Below are 18,081 nucleotides of genomic sequence, written 5' to 3'. Positions count from 1 at the left end.
ATTCGTTAAAACACTTTCATGTGCATGAACCACATGACATACCTATGATGTCAGTAAAGGAGGCATGTTCATGATCCTACAAGAAAAAAACAGTACATATTACACGAGGGCACAGATGAGTTGGTAGTTTTGTACAATTGCCTTCTTGTGGAATTAGTACATGTCCCACTCATGGAAGTTCCTTGTCTCACCACGATGGGCAGACTCTCCCTTGGCCGCATGACCAAACTACAGTGCGGAACACCCACTGTGGTCTCGTACCATTATTGTATGCAGTTGCTCAAGTGGGTCTGTGCGATTACAAAAAACACCTTTTTAATTCTACAAAATAATTTTTATTTTATTTCCTAATCCATAGTAACTTGATCAAGGCAACAGCACTCAATAAATTTGCAACCACCGTTGAAATTACCTCCACCACTGAAGGTGGATGGAGGTTGTTTTCACCCCTGTCTGCTTGTTACTTACGAAATCTAAAGATTTCGTAAGTATATTGATGACTTCCGTTTCTGTTTGTTTGTTTGTTTGTTTGTAGGCACGATAACTCGAGAAGGGAAGAAGCTACCAATGTCAAATTGCACCACGTGATTCAGGAGGGTAATGGCTAGTGCTGATTAGATTTTGGTCAAAATCGGTCAAAGGTCAAGGTCACAGTGAGGTCAAATATTCGATTTTTGATGGTTTGGTACAGATAACTCGAGAACGGAAGAAGCTACCAATGTCAAATTACACCACATGATTCATAAAGGTGATGGCTAGTGCTGATTAGATTTTGGTCAAAATCGGTCAAAGGTCAAGGTCACAGTGAGGTCAAATATTCGATTTTTGATGGTTTGGTACAGATAACTCGAGAACGGAAGAAGCTACCAATGTCAAATTACACCACGTGATTCAGGAGGGTGATGGCTAGTGCTGATTAGATTTTGGTCAAAATCGGTCAAAGGTCAAGGTCACAGTGAGGTCAAATATTCGATTTTTGATGGTTTGGTACAGATAACTCGAGAACGGAAGAAGCTACCAATGTCAAATTACACCACATGATTCATAAAGGTGATGGCTAGTGCTGATTAGATTTTGGTCAAAATCGGTCAAAGGTCAAGGTCACAGTGAGGTCAAATATTCGATTTTTGATGGTTTGGTACAGATAACTCGAGAACGGAAGAAGCTACCAATGTCAAATTACACCACGTGATTCAGGAGGGTGATGGCTAGTGCTGATTAGATTTTGGTCAAAATCGGTCAAAGGTCAAGGTCACAGTGAGGTCAAATATTCGATTTTTGATGGTTTGGTACAGATAACTCGAGAACGGAAGAAGCTACCAATGTCAAATTACACCATGTGATTCAGGAGGATGATGGCTAGTGCTGATTAGATTTTGGTCAAAATCGGTCAAAGGTCAAGGTCACAGTGAGGTCAAACATAATTCCATAAATTCACGTGGAGAAATGGAGTATTTTTGCTTCGCTCGACGTTACGAGTTCGTTTTAACTTCGATTTTAATTTTGTCTTCGGTTTTTGCGATCGCTTAGGATGCTTAAAACTCGGTTGTCGAAATTCTGGTAAAAATCGGATGTTTTGGAGACGTTTTAAGATTGTATAAAAAATATTTCACTCGACGCGTCACGGGTCGTCCCATGATGCAGCGCACTCGAGCAGACGCGTCGTTGAATTACGTTCAGGTATAATATAATTGCGTGGAGAAATGGAGATTTTTGGTTCGGTCGACGTTACGATTTTTGATGGTTTGATACAGAATCATCGTAGAAACTTCTGGTTTGCGTCGCTACCTTCTCGAGAGACAGCTTTTATAAGACAAGGTCAGAGGTCAAGTTGACGATTTCGTAAGTACCAGTCTATGACTGCTTGTTTGTTTGTTTGTTTGTTTGTTTGTGAACAAAATATCTCAAAAAGTTGTGGACGGATTTGGATGAAATTTTGTGTAGAGCTTGGGTGTTTGACAAGTTCGAAACGATTACATTAATCCGGATACAAATCTAAGAATTTTAAAATTTTTCACCATTGAGAGATCGGGCCAAAAACGACCTACGGCAGGATATCTGAAAAAGTTGTGTACGGATTCGCAGGAAACTTGGTGGATGAGTTGTTTAGGTGACAAGAACAAGCCGATTAAATTTTAGTTCAGGTCCGAATCCAGATCCGGCCCATCAGTGGGATACAAAACGTCAACTAATCAGCCTGGTGGAGGTATGTTCTCTACCGAGTGCCCTTCAAGTTGTGACATTTATTCAGGCATTGTCAAATGATCACAATCAGTGAAGCAGATATAGTGATGAAAAGAGAGTTGGAAGCCTCAAATACAAAGCAAACAATATCTTACAATTTCACCCTCTCCGGTCAAATTCTATAAGCGATTCTTACATAAAGTATGGCGATGATGGAGGGGTCATCTCTCCTGATGATTGTTGGAATGTATTCTGCCTTTGGCACTTTGGAGGAGATCAGCTGCAAATAGGCAGAAAAGAAACCGTACTTTGTAATGAAGGTATAATTTGACCTTTGAAGCTCACATGACTCCTTTCACCATTATACTCACCATGACCTTTGGGGGGATAAAATCAGCTCCTTTGCAGGCATTGGCCTCTGCCTCCTTCTCGGCATCCCAGTTAACGCTGTTGATGTCGACCACCGGGTCCCTCAGCCCGAACTTGCCGCCAGCCCTTGTTCCCTCCTCTTGAGATGCTGAAAAAAAGCAAAAGTATAGTGCAGCTGCTGCTCGCTCCATTGCTTTCTCCTGATTGGAAATGTTCCATGACAGGTTAATCAAAACACACGGAGCATATATTTATGGGGTTAAAAGTGACTTGTAGACTTTGAATCTTTTGCAACAAGGTGAAGGTAAATGAACCAAGTCAGAGAAACACAGAAATGGATATGGGGAGCTCATGAAAAAGGCATCAATGCATCACTGATGGAATGAAAATGGACCCATGAATCTCATGCCTGCTTGTACCGTTGATTAAAGGAAAAGGCTCGAATGACCCGCGGTGAAATCTATCGAGAGACCCTGTGGACTCCATTGTGGATTTACACTCGATGTGCAGCACTCTATGCACGATGACAAAGTCCCACAAAATGCATGCTCACGAGTACGCACGACGTACAGAAACGAGAATCGAGGATCGGGTCGGACTTGGATTGGGAAATCTCTCCGCAAGCTGAGAGGCGTCCGTCGCGACTGTCCTGGCGATCCAGAGAAACTGCGAGACAATGATAAACACACATTATTCCCACTTTGGCTATTCTAGTAAGCCTTAACATGGGGGGGGGGGATTGTTATTGTTGCTCAAAATGGCTTTCTAACTAGCAATTCGATATTTCCTTTCCCAATCAATCTTGTTTCAATGCTCCACATTTAATGACCTAGTTGAGTTTGGCTTCAATAATGTAGTGACACATCGGTTTGTGGTCATTGCTGGTGCCGTTATATCATTTCGCTTTGCTAATTCATGTTTTAATTATATATCAACGCCATTCACCACAACCTGTGGAAGTGTAACACAGCAAGGCTGTGAATGATGGAACGTAGCTGCAAAGGCGGAATCATAGCCGATTGTGCTGATTTAGTGTAATAGTTCGGCCTCAAACTGACGCTCCATAAAGGTACGTTTTCAAAAAGATCGATTGATTTGCCGAAACGTTTGGTGATGACCATTCATCCCATTTTAAGAGCTAGCTCATGATCTTGGGAACCCAGGATGAACCCCCCCCCCCCAGGGTGAAATCCCCATATACTGTTTTTATCTGAATCCTGGATGAAAACCCCTCATTGGTCGAAATGTCACATATGAGCCTTGCCTGGTTGGCAGTTGTAGTGGATGGTGGCGCCTTCATTTTGGAACTGTTAACCAATCTATGAGTGGCATCATTAGTTGAAGGGTGGGGGGGGGGGTCTGTGCCACTGATCTGACGCCCTCTGTAGATTAGGACAGGAATTTGGAATTTGTTCATGGTGCCGGCGATAACTTGACCACTTTGCGAAGGACACCATGAGATATCTAACACCCACCAACTAATGCTGGCAGATGGGACATCCAGTTTAACGTCCATCCGAGGGACGGCACACATATTGATGCCTCGCCCTGCCTGCAAGACACCAGGATGACAGCTTATAGCTTGACCGACATTAACACCCAGGCTTGACAGCTCAGAGGTGAGTGTGCATACCTCTACATCATTCTGCCAGCCCTCCCAGGCAAAAATGGGATAGTTAGAACTCCGGTATATCAGAGTTATACTCTCATATACCATAGTTGGTTGCAGTTCTGACAGTAGTCTGCAGAGAATAACTACAGTAAGGGGATGGATACCCAGGCTGTGTCAACGAATGTGATTGCAATTTCCTGAAAAGGGACATTGATGTCCTTGTCCTGTATGTAATATATGTACTAGGTCATCCTTGGACCATTATAAACTGCACCACTCATTTTAAACTCCACCGATGCTTTTGAAGGACCTAATCCTGATATGAATGTGTTTGTGTGAGGTCAGTTCATTAATATTTATTTAATATTCGGATTTCGTGTGTCTCGCGCTGTCCCCATTGCTACTAGAACACAACTGAATTAATCATCGCATGAAAGTGAACTCGCTATAATGATGCGTTGAATCGATGACCTCGTGATCAATTTCGTGCCCCTTCGAGGATTTCAACCAAGGACTGACAGTCGAAAACCCAGACGTACTCATTTTGTAAGCGTGACATTTTGTACTTAATTTATAATTTTTACTCTTCACTCATCACAGAATGGAGAATGCATTGTTAATGTACACAAAAAGCATGAGACATTCATCACAGACAATTATAAGAGGTGCATTAAGTGCGATCCATGCTGTTTCTATCTTTCCAACTCTCATTACTCATGTGAAACGACCCCCCCTCCCCCTCCCATCATTATTTCCCCAAAACATTCCATGAAAACTATTTGCTGAGAAGATAAACTGCCAATCTGATGACAAACAAAAGGGTGTAAAATGGATGTGAACACCTGTACTGTATAGACAAACAAGTTGAGATGGAAACCAATTATGAAACCGGTTTGGTATCATGAAGGGCACAGGTCACAGATGTGAGGTGGTATAAGTATAACAGAAGTCCAATTAGGCAATTTCAATGGGCAAGGCCCATGAAATGGTGGGACAAACATTACATGAAGGACATGGGAAGGCTGTGAAGGACACTGGTATTGGGGATTTTGAAAGGTTTCCGAAATGACACACATGTATCATAAATATTACAGATAGACACGGGGATGCCTTCCTGGAAAAGTTGGTGGATTTGATGTTTGAGGACACGTTCACACAATATAGAGGTAAGCAGTACTGCATTATGGTTTTGTTATTCAAGGACACCCCAGTGTGTGTGGCTGTCAAGCTAATGGTGCACGCACACACTTCGAAGGTGTGTGCCTCACGCCGTCACAACAAGGCAGAACCGGTGAGATTGAACTGGCACAGCCTGATGCCAAATTGCACTCGTACACAAAGACAATATACATCTAGACAAGAGGAAAACCAATGAATGACCTACCTGCACCTCGTCCGCGCTGTCGCCCGACCATACGGAGATGTTTGTGGAAGTTCCTGCAGACACAATGGTGTAGATGAGTGCAGTGGTACAAAGGTGAGAAAAGTACAAGCCAAGAAAATTGTGCAGCACAAGATTCTGTTTTAAATCTACAGACACGTCATCTTTCAGTGAGTTTATTCAACATGGGCATTCATCAAGGTGAGAAGTCAAGAACGTTCTGCCTCTCATACGGTGTCATTGTCTGCAGAATGACGTTTTATGTCCAAACCTGACGAGACATAAAACAACCATGGATTGGGTTCGTCAAGGACGAGCCGCGCTCACCTTTGCACCAAGGCCGATGGATCCAGATCTCTTTTTCGACGTTTCCGTTCTGCATATCCACGGAATGCTCTGGAATGGAAAGGAGGAAAATTGGAGACAAAGCCATATATTATTGATCAGTTAATGGTCAGGCCAGGTCAGGTATGGGAGCATGTGCCAGAACAGAGCGTCGATGAGTCCACTTTCCGCAAGTACTCCAGGGGCCTCCGTCTGGCCTTCCCCCAGGCAGATGCCAGGCCCATCCCCATCTCCTTGAGATACTGGTCAGCCTGCTGCAACAACGAGGCACGTGGTCGGCCCATTGGCTTCCTCCACTCATGAGACTCCCTCGCTGAGAGAATCTGGTGAGCAGGATCAGCGTCAGGAAAACGAGCCACATGTCCATACAGCCGCAACTGACGCTCATGGACTATGCAGGTAACAAATATCATCCGAGTCTCTCTCAGCAACCGCTCATTGGACACAAAATCTGACCAGCGATAGCCAAGGATTCTCCGAAGAGACCTGGTACCAAAGGAATTAAGTCTCCGTCTCAGATCCTCGGTCAGAGTCCAAGTCTCGCATCCATAGAGCAAGACTGGAAGCACCAAGGACTGAAGACTCGGACTTTCGTCCTCCCGTACAGATACTGGCAGCGTCACACCCCATGATCCAGTGAATCCATGACTCCGCAGGCCCAACCCAAACGTATATTGACCTCTGACTCAGCCAGCAGAGACATGAATAACACTGCTGAGGTAAGTGAATCTCTCCACGACCTCAACATCCTCACCACAGACAGGACAGCAGCATCCAAGATGTCACCGAAAGCCTGTATCTTAGTTTTGACCCAAGAAACCCGTAATCCCAGCGGCTCCGACTCCTCATTCAGCACCTCGAGGGCCCCCAAAAGGATATCTAAAGTCTCCGCAAAGATGACTGCATCATCTGTGAAATCAAGGTCCGAGATCTTGACATTCCCAAACAATGTACCGCAGCTTGATCTTTCCGACATCCTCCCTAAAATCCAGTCCATACAAGTGCTGAAAAGTGTGGGGGCCAGTACACACCCCTGACAAACTCCAGTAACAACTGGAAATAAGTCAGAGATGGTACCACTACACTTCACAGCACTCTCAGTACCACAGTAGAGTTCAGACATCAGATCGATCAGTTTTGGTGGCACCCCACGAAGACCAAGAATCCTCCAGAGGGTATCCCGATTCATTGAATCAAACGCTTTACAGAGATCAACATAGTCTCTGCCGAAACGCTGCCGAAACTCTCGTCTGCGTTCGGCGAGGACACGAACAGCAAGGATACGGTCAATCGTTGACCTCTTTCGTGTAAATCCTGACTGCTCTGGACGCTGGTGCTCAAGCAGATGGTGGCGAACCCTATCAAGAATTATCCGAGCAAAGACCTTGCCCGGCACTGAGAGCAGTGTCACCCCTCGGTAGTTGTTGCACTCTTGGCGATCACCCTTCCCTTTCCAGAGAGGAACAACAAGGCCCCTCTTCCAATCAGTTGGGATGATGCCTGTGTTCCAGGCAGAACACAAAACTGTATGCAACGACACGAGTGCAGCATTTCCACCAGCCTTGAGAAGTTCAGCATGGATGCCACAGATCCCTGGAGCTTTACCCTGTTTCAACTGGTTCACCGCAGCCCGTGTTTCCACAAGCGAAGGTGGACCACAGTTGATTGGAGGGTCAGCAACAGGGATTGTAACACCCTTGACGTCCAACTCGACAGCTGGTGGATCAGCCTGGTACATCCGCTCAAAGTAACCGGCCCAGCGGTCCTTCTCTTCAGACTCCTTTGTCAAGAGCCTACCACTCTCTGCTCTAACTGCAGTGCTCCGAGGGATGGGCTTGGATGAACGCAATGCACGACAAAATTCTTCTTTGCCCTGCGGTGAGTTCCAAGACATCCACCGGCAACATCAAGGACGGTGGTCTTGAAGGCGCTCCACAACCCTTCAGGACCCCCCAAAGCACCCAGACACCCAAATGTTCACTCAGCCTGTTCTCAAACTCCTCAGCTACTCTCTCATCCTTGAGCTTGCCAACATCCAGCCTCGGCTGGGATGGTACCATTGTCCAGTATTTAAGGTGCAGCTTTAGAGTTGCTGCAACAAGCCGGTGGTCAGTATTGAGGAACTGAGCACTCTGGTAGACCCTGCAGTTCTGGATCATCCTCCAGTGACCGTCAATGAGGACATGGTCAATCTCCTTTGCCGCACCGCCAGCGTTGGAATACCAAGTCCAGCGATGAGCTTGTGGGCACTGAAACCATGAACCAGCCACCCTAAGTCCATGACTTCTTGCAAAGTCAAGGAACTTAGTGCTATTCTGGTTCACAGTTCCAGAACCATGGGGACCAACACATGTCTCATAACCACCCCCATCAGTTCCAGTCGATGCATTGAAATCCCCCAAGACTCAAAGTGTATCTGGTCTGGGGCACTGATCAACCACAGACTCGAGTGTGGCGTAGAATGTGTCCTTCACGGTGAAGTCACTTGCCTCAGTCGGAGCATAGACAAAGACCAGGGAAATGACACCTAAAGAGTGACGAATCCTTAATCTCATAATATGCTCGTTGACCGGTGTTACCTCAATTATCATTGGGGTCAGCTTATTGGACACAGCTACAGCAACTCCTTGGGCATGGTAACCATCAGAGAGACCAGACCAATAGTAGGTGTAACCACCCACCATTATCTCACCGCAATCCAGTCTCTGACCCTCAGAGAGAGCTGCAATCCCGATGTCCAAACGCTTGAGCTCAGATGATAACAGAGACAGGTGATCATCCTCTCTTCGGGATAGGATATTCCAAGCACCCACCCGAAGGGACCGCCTCACGTTAACCCAAGGAGACCGCCGTCTGGTGGACGACACCTCAGCACCACTCCGACACACTCTCCTGCAATCTGACCCAGGGATGTTACCCCATGGTTTCCCTCCTATCATCAAAGATTTGGGGTCCCGAAGGCTTTGCCCCAATCCCGTCATCCGGTGAGCTGCCCTGCGAAGGGAAGCTGCACAGGAGGTACTCCCACGGAGTGGGTTTTCAGATTTTTTTGCGTTTTTGTGTTTTGCGGAATGAAGGGTTTTACGGTGGCCAGAGTGCAAATCCTGCCACCAACCTCCTAATAAGAAGTGACCCAACTGCAGGAGGACGTCCACAGACACAGTTGGGCACGAGATATGGATGGCTGTTGGCTCACAAGGAGCTCCTCTGCCCTTTGGGGATTATCTTTAAGTTATAAAGGATTGCATGACATTTAGCAGTAATTTTAATGCTGTAGTTTTGTAGCGATAACAAAAGATTGCTTTTAATTCTACCTGTGGTTAAGTCTTAATCACACCAAATGTATCCTTTCGGAAACTTCTCCAAAAACTAATATGAGAACAACACTTGGTAGAGCGTATACCTCTGCCAGGCTGATTAGTTTACATTTTGTATCTCACTGATAGGCCGGATTTGGCTTCGAACTTGAAACAAAATCAAATCAGCTTGTTCTCGCCACCTAACCGACTCATCCACCAAGTTTTGTCATAACCCATCCACTACTTTTTGAGATATCCTGCACACAAACAAACAAACAAACAGACAAACAAACAGACAAGCCGGTAGGCGGCGATGGGTCGCCGAGCATGGAAACTATAAATAAGATAAAGAGCAAATGGATGTCATATAGCACATAGGGAATTATCTTAAGATTATGCATATCAAATCTCGTCCAGTTCCATCTGCTGATAACTACTCGGTATCCATTTGAATGAAAAGTACCGAAAATGCGGTTTGAAATCGGAAATCCCCAAAGTTCGAGGGGGTGCTGCGGGTGAACAAAGATCTTAATCGAAAATCCGGCTCGATCGTTTGTGCACAATGTATTCCAGATGATTAGTGTGAATTTTCATGACCATCCGACCATAACCCAAGGAGGAGTAGCATTTGGCGCGAAGGCACCTCCAGCTCTCGCATATTATCGATTTTTGCACTAATTGACCTTTGACCCCTGACCTAAGCGAAATCGGTCAATATGTCCTGAAGCAAAGTTGTACTCATTGAGTACCATGAACCTGCAAAGTTTCATTCGTATCGATGCACTCACCTGGTCGATCGGGGGCCTTCAATTTTTGCCAATTTTCACGCATACCCCAATTGTAAGGGGCGCTGCGGGTAAAGTATTCCATATATCACAAAAACCGGAATATATTTGATGGAGCATCACCTGTAGATAATGCGTGCCAAATTTCATAACCCTACGTGGGATAATGGCTTTCGGAATTGATTTCACGTGAACGATACCGATTTTGAAGGTTTTTCGGTTGTTGCGAGGGAACCAAAGCGTCCCTAGCAACCATCACAATTTCCAAAGCACTCGGTCATAAGATGTACCTACCACCCGAGTTTGGTCAAAATCGGCCCACGTTTACTATCAATTATGCTGATGTCAAACGAACAAACATCCAAACAAACAGACAGAATTATTGACAATAAGGGTCACCTATTTTGGCGACCCAACAAACAGACAGGGGTGAAAATATAACCTCCGCCCACCTCTGGTGGCAGAGGAAAAAATAAAAGAAAACGCTTTAAGTTGTCATTCAACACATTCCCAAACGTTTGGTTGAGTGGTGAAAGATGCATATCCTTATTCAAGAACTGATTTTTAATCGGAAAATTCCACCGATTCCCACAGTGCATGCTCACTCTCCCCAACCCGCACTAGTCAAGCATGCTGTGTGTGCCAAAGGTGTGTACCAAACAACCAACAACATAACTTAAGGGAGGCCTTGCTCCTGTAATGGATTCAAACCGGCTGGTATATGGTGGCATATTATTTACTACCAGAAATACCTCCACAACTCACATTGAACCAACTATTCTGGCCTTTGGCTCCACTAAAAATCAATGATCATATTAACTGTGCAGTGCATAGCCACCTCCCCAAAACCCCTGGAGGTGACGTTTCACAGGTAGTGCAAACCGATGGTTTGCAATTAAGTATATGCCTACATAGTATGTGTCACGTATGAGTAATTTTTTTGATTACCCCGATGACCTCCCTACAGATTCTCAGCAAAGATGACTAAAAATGATCTCAAGTAGAAGCTATAAATGGCCAGAAGCCATAATTTTAAAATAATTTCATTTTACAATGTGTTACATTGAAGGTAGAGAGAGGGAGATCGAGAGAGAGAGAGAGAGAGAGGGAGATCGAGAGAGAGAGAGAGAGAGAGAGAGAGAGAGGGAGATCGAGAGAGAGATCGAGAGAGAGAGAGAGAGATCGAGAGAGAGAGAGATCGAGAGAGAGGGAGATCGAGAGAGAGGGAGATCGAGAGAGAGGGAGATCGAGAGAGAGGGAGATCGAGAGAGAGGGAGATCGAGAGAGAGGGAGATCGAGAGAGAGGGAGATCGAGAGAGAGGGAGATCGAGAGAGAGGGAGATCGAGAGAGAGGGAGATCGAGAGAGAGGGAGATCGAGAGATTGAGATCGAGAGATTGAGATCGAGAGATTGAGATCGAGAGATCGAGATCGAGATCGAGAGATCGAGATCGAGATCGAGATCGAGAGAGAGAGATCGAGAGAGATCGAGATCGAGAGATCGAGAGATCGAGAGATCGAGAGATCAAGAGAGAGAGAGAGAGATAGATATCGAGAGAGAGAGATAGATATCGAGAGAGAGAGATAGATATCGAGAGAGAGAGAGATAGATATCGAGAGAGAGATCGAGAGAGATAGATATCGAGATCGAGATCGAGAGAGGGAGATCGAGAGAGAGGGAGATCGAGAGAGAGGGAGATCGAGAGAGGGAGATCGAGAGAGGGAGATCGAGAGATCGAGAGATCGAGAGATCGAGAGATCGAGAGATCGAGAGAGAGAGAGAGAGAGAGAGAGAGAGAGAGAGAGAGAGAGAGAGAGAGAGAGAGAGAGAGAGAGAGAGAGAGAGAGAGAGAGAGAGAGAGAGAGAGAGAGAGGGAGAGAGGGAGAGAGAGAGAGAGAGAGAGAGAGAGAGAGAGAGAGAGAGAGACCAAAAGAAGAAGGTGAACAAAGGAGTGACACAATATGTCAAACACCCTTTCGAGATGTCAAGTTGCTCAACGTGAGAGCATTTGATCACGATTTAAAAAGCTGGAGATTGGTTCATCAAGACGAGCAACAAGCTCAGGTGGAAGGGGAATTGTGCAGCCTCGCATAATGGGAAACATGCTCGACTGGTGGTATTCAGCGTTGGATCTTTGGATTTTCGGTTGATACTTGCAATGGTATATTTCTGCTCGATTTTCAGTGAGGTAGCAATGGAAGACCAATTTTTGCACGGGCTAAGTGGGCCTTCACTTGGTGCAACTGTGAGAGCCTCACAATGTTTCTGCTATGCCACAATGGATACATCTTATCGTCCAGAGCATCCTGGTATGAGAACACAAACATGCTATAAGACCTTCTGTCCAAATGGAATCAAGTCTTTCCAAATGTATTTGTGCACTACTTAGGCATTCCACCGATGGATGGACACATGACCTGTGAAGGGGTTGTGATGCAAAAACCGGGGGAAAACACTTTCTTCGACATGAAATTCCGAACTTGCTGGCTCCCTTCATTCCGATGTTATGGAGCTGTGCTATTTTGCCAATTCCTAATGGCATAGCATGGAAAAGCCGCAAGGAAACAATTTTAGTGCAGTTAATGGCATACCCATTTTTGCAAATGGCTATGCCAGCGCAGGGTCGTCGTAATTGTCTGCTGCCAACGACGATCCTGCTCGCTAACCCAGTAACGAATATTTCACCAACCTAGCAATGCAGATCACGCTGCGACCATGAAATGATGTAGGGCTGGTGGAAATTGCTCAGTAACAGATGTACGTGTACTCACGCGATTCTGTGCTTTCACAATCACCAGCAGTGTGAGCAGTGCAGGGTTGGGTGAGAAGGAAAGAAAAGAGCATTGGATAGCAATTAGACTTCTGCCGAAGGTCAAGTGTGAAGCAAACCAATTAAGCACATTTCAGCTTTCATGCTTTCACCGCAGTCTCTTGATTTGTTAATTTTTTTGTGTACATAGTGGAGGCTAGTGAAAGAGTTGGTACACAGAACGGATCAGAACACAAGACAAAAACAGGATGCAAAACACACATGCATGGGTGGGCAAGATGGGTACAGGGGAAAAACTGGAAAATTGGAGGGAGGAGGGATTTGGGTGGGTTTGGGTTAACGAGGGTAGAAAAGATCATGGTTCTGGTTTTGGGACAATCTGAGATGGTGGTGAACTGTCTTGAAGACCCGAAGGGAAGAATGCAATTGAAGAGGATGCGGAAGTTGATTCCACAGGTGGGAGGATAAAAGAGGAATGAATGAGTGGAGGTGAGGACTGATTCTGGATTTCGGTAGTTTCACCAGAAGGGGGTTGATGGCGGACGGTGTGAAGCCAGCAGAAACCTGGAGGCACAAAAGCACGGAAAGAGCAGAGGGTGCAAGACCACAAAGGAGGCGGTAGAAGACAGAGAGACCACCGACCTGTCTGCAATGGCGACGTGATAAGCCCATAGACTCGGCTCCATCACGGGAGATTCTCGGGACATTTGTTCACCAAAATTCCTACCCCAACTGACCATTACAACCATTAATACATCAACATTTATCAATGACGTTCAGAGGGTTATACCTGGAAAAAAAAGCTCCAAATTCATGTTTGTGATTGCATCCTTCTTTGCAAACAGACCCCAATTATGAAGTTATACCCACTCCACCGCTCTACCGTTCCCTCCACTGTCTGGTACAAACCTGCTCTTTCACTTACACCCCCTCCCCTTACTCCTTTCTCCTCCAAACCTCTTTCCCTTCTCTCCACACTCTTCCCACCCCATCACACTCCTACCCTCATTTCTCTTCTCTTTCCTATTTTCAAGGTAAATTTTCATAAAAGCCCCCATCCCTTTTCCAATTAGCTACAGACCCTTACAGTATTTACATATTTTTGACTTAGTGAAGAGCAAATACAAGAAACAAAATTAAAAGCATAAAATAAAGGAAATAAGATGAATAATAGAGTTACAGAAAGCAGTCAATGATAATAATCACAACTGAAAGGTTTGAATTTGATCTTACATACCGGAGTGTTTTTGTTAAAGTGGTGATTGCAGGACGGTGGGTGCTAATCAGGAGAGATAATGAAGGCATAAAGGCAGGAGCTCAGTAGGGAGGAATAAACACAAGAGCCATCTGAATTGATGGTAGACTTGACGAACTGTAAGACGATGTGTACGGAACGAGACGAAGCTGGGGTGAATGATGCAGTGCCTTACGCTTGCAGCGTCGATGCTGTGCTGTGAAGCATCGTTGTGCTGTTACTGGGAAACCAGCTCCGGCATTCCTCATCATCTGCACCAAAAACAAGATAGGCCTCGCAGTTACCGTCTCGCTCCACTACAACCTCAGCACTCTCAACCGTTACGTCGTCAACTTGTCGCAAGGCCCACCTGCGGCTTATGACTGCCTTACCAGAAGGCCTATTATACGCTCAAGTGACCAATTTGCCTAAAGCATATGACAAACACATCAGCCTATCGCTTTTCAAGCATGACAAACCTCATCATTAATTTATCCAGCCCGTAAAAATGATGCTTTGGTGTGTAATTAAACAAAAATGTTTTATAGGCCCCAAGAACCAGCTACAAGCACCGATGAGGTTTGGGTGCGCACCGGTAATGCGATCCATACTGTACATCCGTTGGAGTGGCTTACGAGTCTGAAAGCCCGATTGTATGGCTTTTTCATCTTCCAAATCAAATGAACGACTTAAACCACGAGCCGGTGCTTCCAGGACTTTGCCTCCAAAAGGCTCCTTGCTCTGGCCTTCTGGTGTCTCTCCTGTTACGCGCAGCCAGCGGAGGGTCCCCCGACGGCTCTTCTCACTTGTCCTCTTTGGAGAAGATTCATTCTCTTTGCTGCAGCGGATGGTGTACACTTGAGGAGAACTCGGTGGAGGAGAGCCACGAGATGAACAAGCCGAAGTGACCATGCCCGACCGTGGAGCTGACGGACTCGGGTTTGAAGCAGTGAGAGACACACAGCGAGGGGGCTGCTTGCTTGCTGTCGCTTCGGTTAGGAGGCCCGAGTCCAGGAGCTGGGGGGCTTTGGGTGACACAAGTTGAAGATTAGAAAAGCATTTTTTAAGGGTAGAGATTCACTCCTCGATCAAAACGTTCCAAGTATATTGTTGCGGCTCTGCAAAGCTGGCATCCCTCCAGGGCAATGGCACTCAACATACAGCAATTCCGAGACAGTCATTTCATTAGTATTCGTTTAGTTAGCCCTTTCCACACGTCTTGTGGGTACATGGGACAAAATTCATTGTGTAGGGCTTTTAGTTCGGTCTTCAACACCTTATTCTTTCATTTATTTCAATCACTTTGTTTCACATTCAAACCATGCACATCAGGCCAGTAAAGCTATTCGCGAAGCGTCAAGAAGGCGCAACGATCGCCTCAGTTGCATACGTGCGTCATTTCCTGTTCAAACGGTGTGTCATAAACCAACCGACCCCTCATCTTAGACCCTCACCACACTCATCACAATACTACAACCCTCACCATAATTCTCACAACGCCTTCTAAAAATCTCCACAACAACCTTCGCTTGATCTCCTCGCCACAATTACCTCATCCATTTCAGTCTCCTCACCACAACCGCCTCAATCGCTCCCAACACTTCAACGCCTTCACCACAAATGCCACAGCGCTTCCTCTACCTCACAACAACTGCTACAAACTGCCCCAACCACAGTTAGCTCCCTGACTCTCACCACAGTCTCTGAGGATCCCGGGGAATGAAGGACATTATGAGTCGGGGTATTTTGGTGTGTAACTTGAAGTGCAAATATGCGCTGGGGCTCGTTCAGACGTCCAGGTAGCCCTGGTGCTCCGCAAGATAACAAAGCTCAAATGGAGTCTGGCGCACGTTTGTGGCTGGAGAGCGCTTCCGAAGACCCTCGGCCAATGTAAATTATGGAGCTGTGTCGCATGGCCCAGTTGAGAAGCAACGGAGGCCATTTTCGGCTCCCGAGTCTGGTGGGGCGTGGATACGGCTCAGGGTGACATTTATGCACCAATGGGGGAGCTCAGAAACTCCTGCAGTCTCTTTTGATCCACTTTTTGACTCCTCCTTCACTTTGGGCTGTATAAAAAAAGAGAAAATCAGAGCCATTCAATGAAGTCTCTTCATCCAGAGCATCATCCAAGCTGAAAGGCAGTGCAATCAAGCATTGCTGGGGGTCGTTGCTGGGTCATCTCTGGGTCATCAGTGCTCGGCTTTGATGGCGTTCCACAGTCATCCTCCTGAACCATACATTTAAAGATTTTCTTACATGTGCCTTATTAAGCTCTCATGCATCTTCTCTCCCATCTGATTGTCTCGTCCACTGTGGACGCACAAACTAAAAGAGTAACAATTACCGATTCACAACTCTCACACTTCCTCTTGCATCATGCTGCACTACATTTTTGCACTTCCCACTTCACACACAGTAAACACTCCCAGTTTTCTTCCCTCCTCCGGCCTCCCTCTTCCTGAGCGATTGGGTTGCGTAGGTCCATCAACCATGCCAGGTACAATGAGGTCACCAACACTTCAACTGTTTCTCCTCTTTCTGAACTCTTTAGCTTCCTTGGGTGTGTGTGTGATGGCACTTGTTATGTGTAACGTAAGTTAAGATTGCATAAGTTATTATTGGGTTCACGCTGCATTGTGTCTCTTTTATAAATGACTGCATTTCTTTTGATGCACCCACAATTCTTTGCTTTCCCCTGCCGTACATTTTGGGAACAACCCCTTTATAATATGCCACATAACTTTCCTCATCATTGCTTGTAATAAATTACTTGTTATAAATGTACCCAACTCATTTAGTCTTTTCCTTCATTGCTTCAGCATGGTCCGCACATTAGTTTCGCTGGAAAGTTATACCCCACCAAATTTGCTCTTGTTAGCCAGTGCACACTCACTGACTCACTTAGCAGTAAGCCGAGTGTGCGCTGAGGACACGAGACCCTAATTGACTCGGCCATCCACAGGTAAGGTATCACGCAAAGTCGTGTAACCCTGCCTGGATTGGCCGGGCCAATCATCAATGTTCATGGTTGCCCAGTAACCTGCCGGTGTGCAGAGTTATCTGTGCCTGGCAGCCTCAGGACCCGTCATTCGAGAGGAAACTGAGCACTTACCCTCGTGGCGAACATCGAACCGCTGAGTCCGCAACAATATTTTATTGCCTCGGAAATAAACTCATTTGGCTTTACCACCACCGGTATTATCTTAAACAACGAATAAATGTGTCCAACGATTTTAAATTAAAATTTCATTGTGATTTATAAAATGCTTCATGCTTAAATATCCAATCCTGATTGGACAAACATTAATGCTAAAAATGCCTCGCATTAACTCGATGAAATTTTAAAATTGATAAATTTATTTTATAACCTTAAATAATTTTTCATCAACTCCATTGGTGTTTGGGAACCTCTTCTTTATAAAGACCCTTCCACATCTGTGGAAGCAATGGGCTGTCTGGTGGCCTCAAAAGGATCTCTTTTCAGAATGAATTCCTGGAACTTTTGGGTCTTGCCGTCGTTGAAGAGAGACCCCAATCTGGCTTCCAAAAGCCAGGTGCAGATCGACCTACCCTTCCTCAGCTGTACGAGACATCTTACAATGTCCACGAGGGACTTGTAAAAGGATCAAGGAAGCATTGCTTTTCATTGCGAGTTGGAGTCCCTGCATCAAAAGTTTTGCTCCTGGGCACCATACCGTGAAAGATCATCAACATTTGCCACATGGGCACTTGGGAAAAAAAATAATAAAAATAATAAATATAGCAATAAGTTCACAACACGAGTCGGTGATGGGTGTCATTGCTGTCATTAGGGTCCCAGTCCTCGGACAGATGTCCAAAGATAAATGATGGATCACCACTGTGTTCATGGCATCACTTTGACTTTTGAGACGCTGTGCCTTTCAAAAAAATCCATCTTACATAACCCCGAATCATATAGGTCTTCCCTTACGTCGTCATAAAGGCCCGGTCACACCTTGACGTTTTAGCCAACGTATGTCGATTTTTGAATTTTTTTTCTAAAACGCTGGCACACGTTGAATACGTTATGGGTAAGTTTTGATAACATTGAGAGCACGCTGAAAAACACTGCCATACGTCG

General features: G+C 45.6%; 1 protein-coding gene across 1 annotated transcript in view; it reads right to left on the bottom strand.

The window, feature by feature from the left end:
- The window catches only part of NSMF (NMDA receptor synaptonuclear signaling and neuronal migration factor), an 84,420-nt gene that overhangs the window by 39,002 nt on the left and 27,337 nt on the right, over positions 1–18,081 (bottom strand). The window contains exons 3-10 of the mRNA XM_085882292.1: positions 14,573–15,004; positions 14,176–14,251; positions 5,874–5,942; positions 5,550–5,602; positions 3,124–3,219; positions 2,556–2,701; positions 2,381–2,464; positions 43–76 (exon numbers count right to left, since the gene is read on the bottom strand). Coding sequence (XP_085738418.1) covers positions 43–76; positions 2,381–2,464; positions 2,556–2,701; positions 3,124–3,219; positions 5,550–5,602; positions 5,874–5,942; positions 14,176–14,251; positions 14,573–15,004 — 990 coding nt within the window. The remainder of the gene's footprint in view (positions 1–42; positions 77–2,380; positions 2,465–2,555; positions 2,702–3,123; positions 3,220–5,549; positions 5,603–5,873; positions 5,943–14,175; positions 14,252–14,572; positions 15,005–18,081) is intronic.

The sequence above is a fragment of the Eptatretus burgeri genome, chromosome 5 (genome assembly GCF_056783735.1).
Source record: "Eptatretus burgeri isolate ZD-2024b chromosome 5, Ebu_testis_v1, whole genome shotgun sequence".
NCBI lineage: Eukaryota > Metazoa > Chordata > Myxini > Myxiniformes > Myxinidae > Eptatretus > Eptatretus burgeri.
The sequence above is the reverse complement of the archived record's forward strand: the minus strand, read 5'-3'. Positions and strand labels throughout refer to the sequence as shown.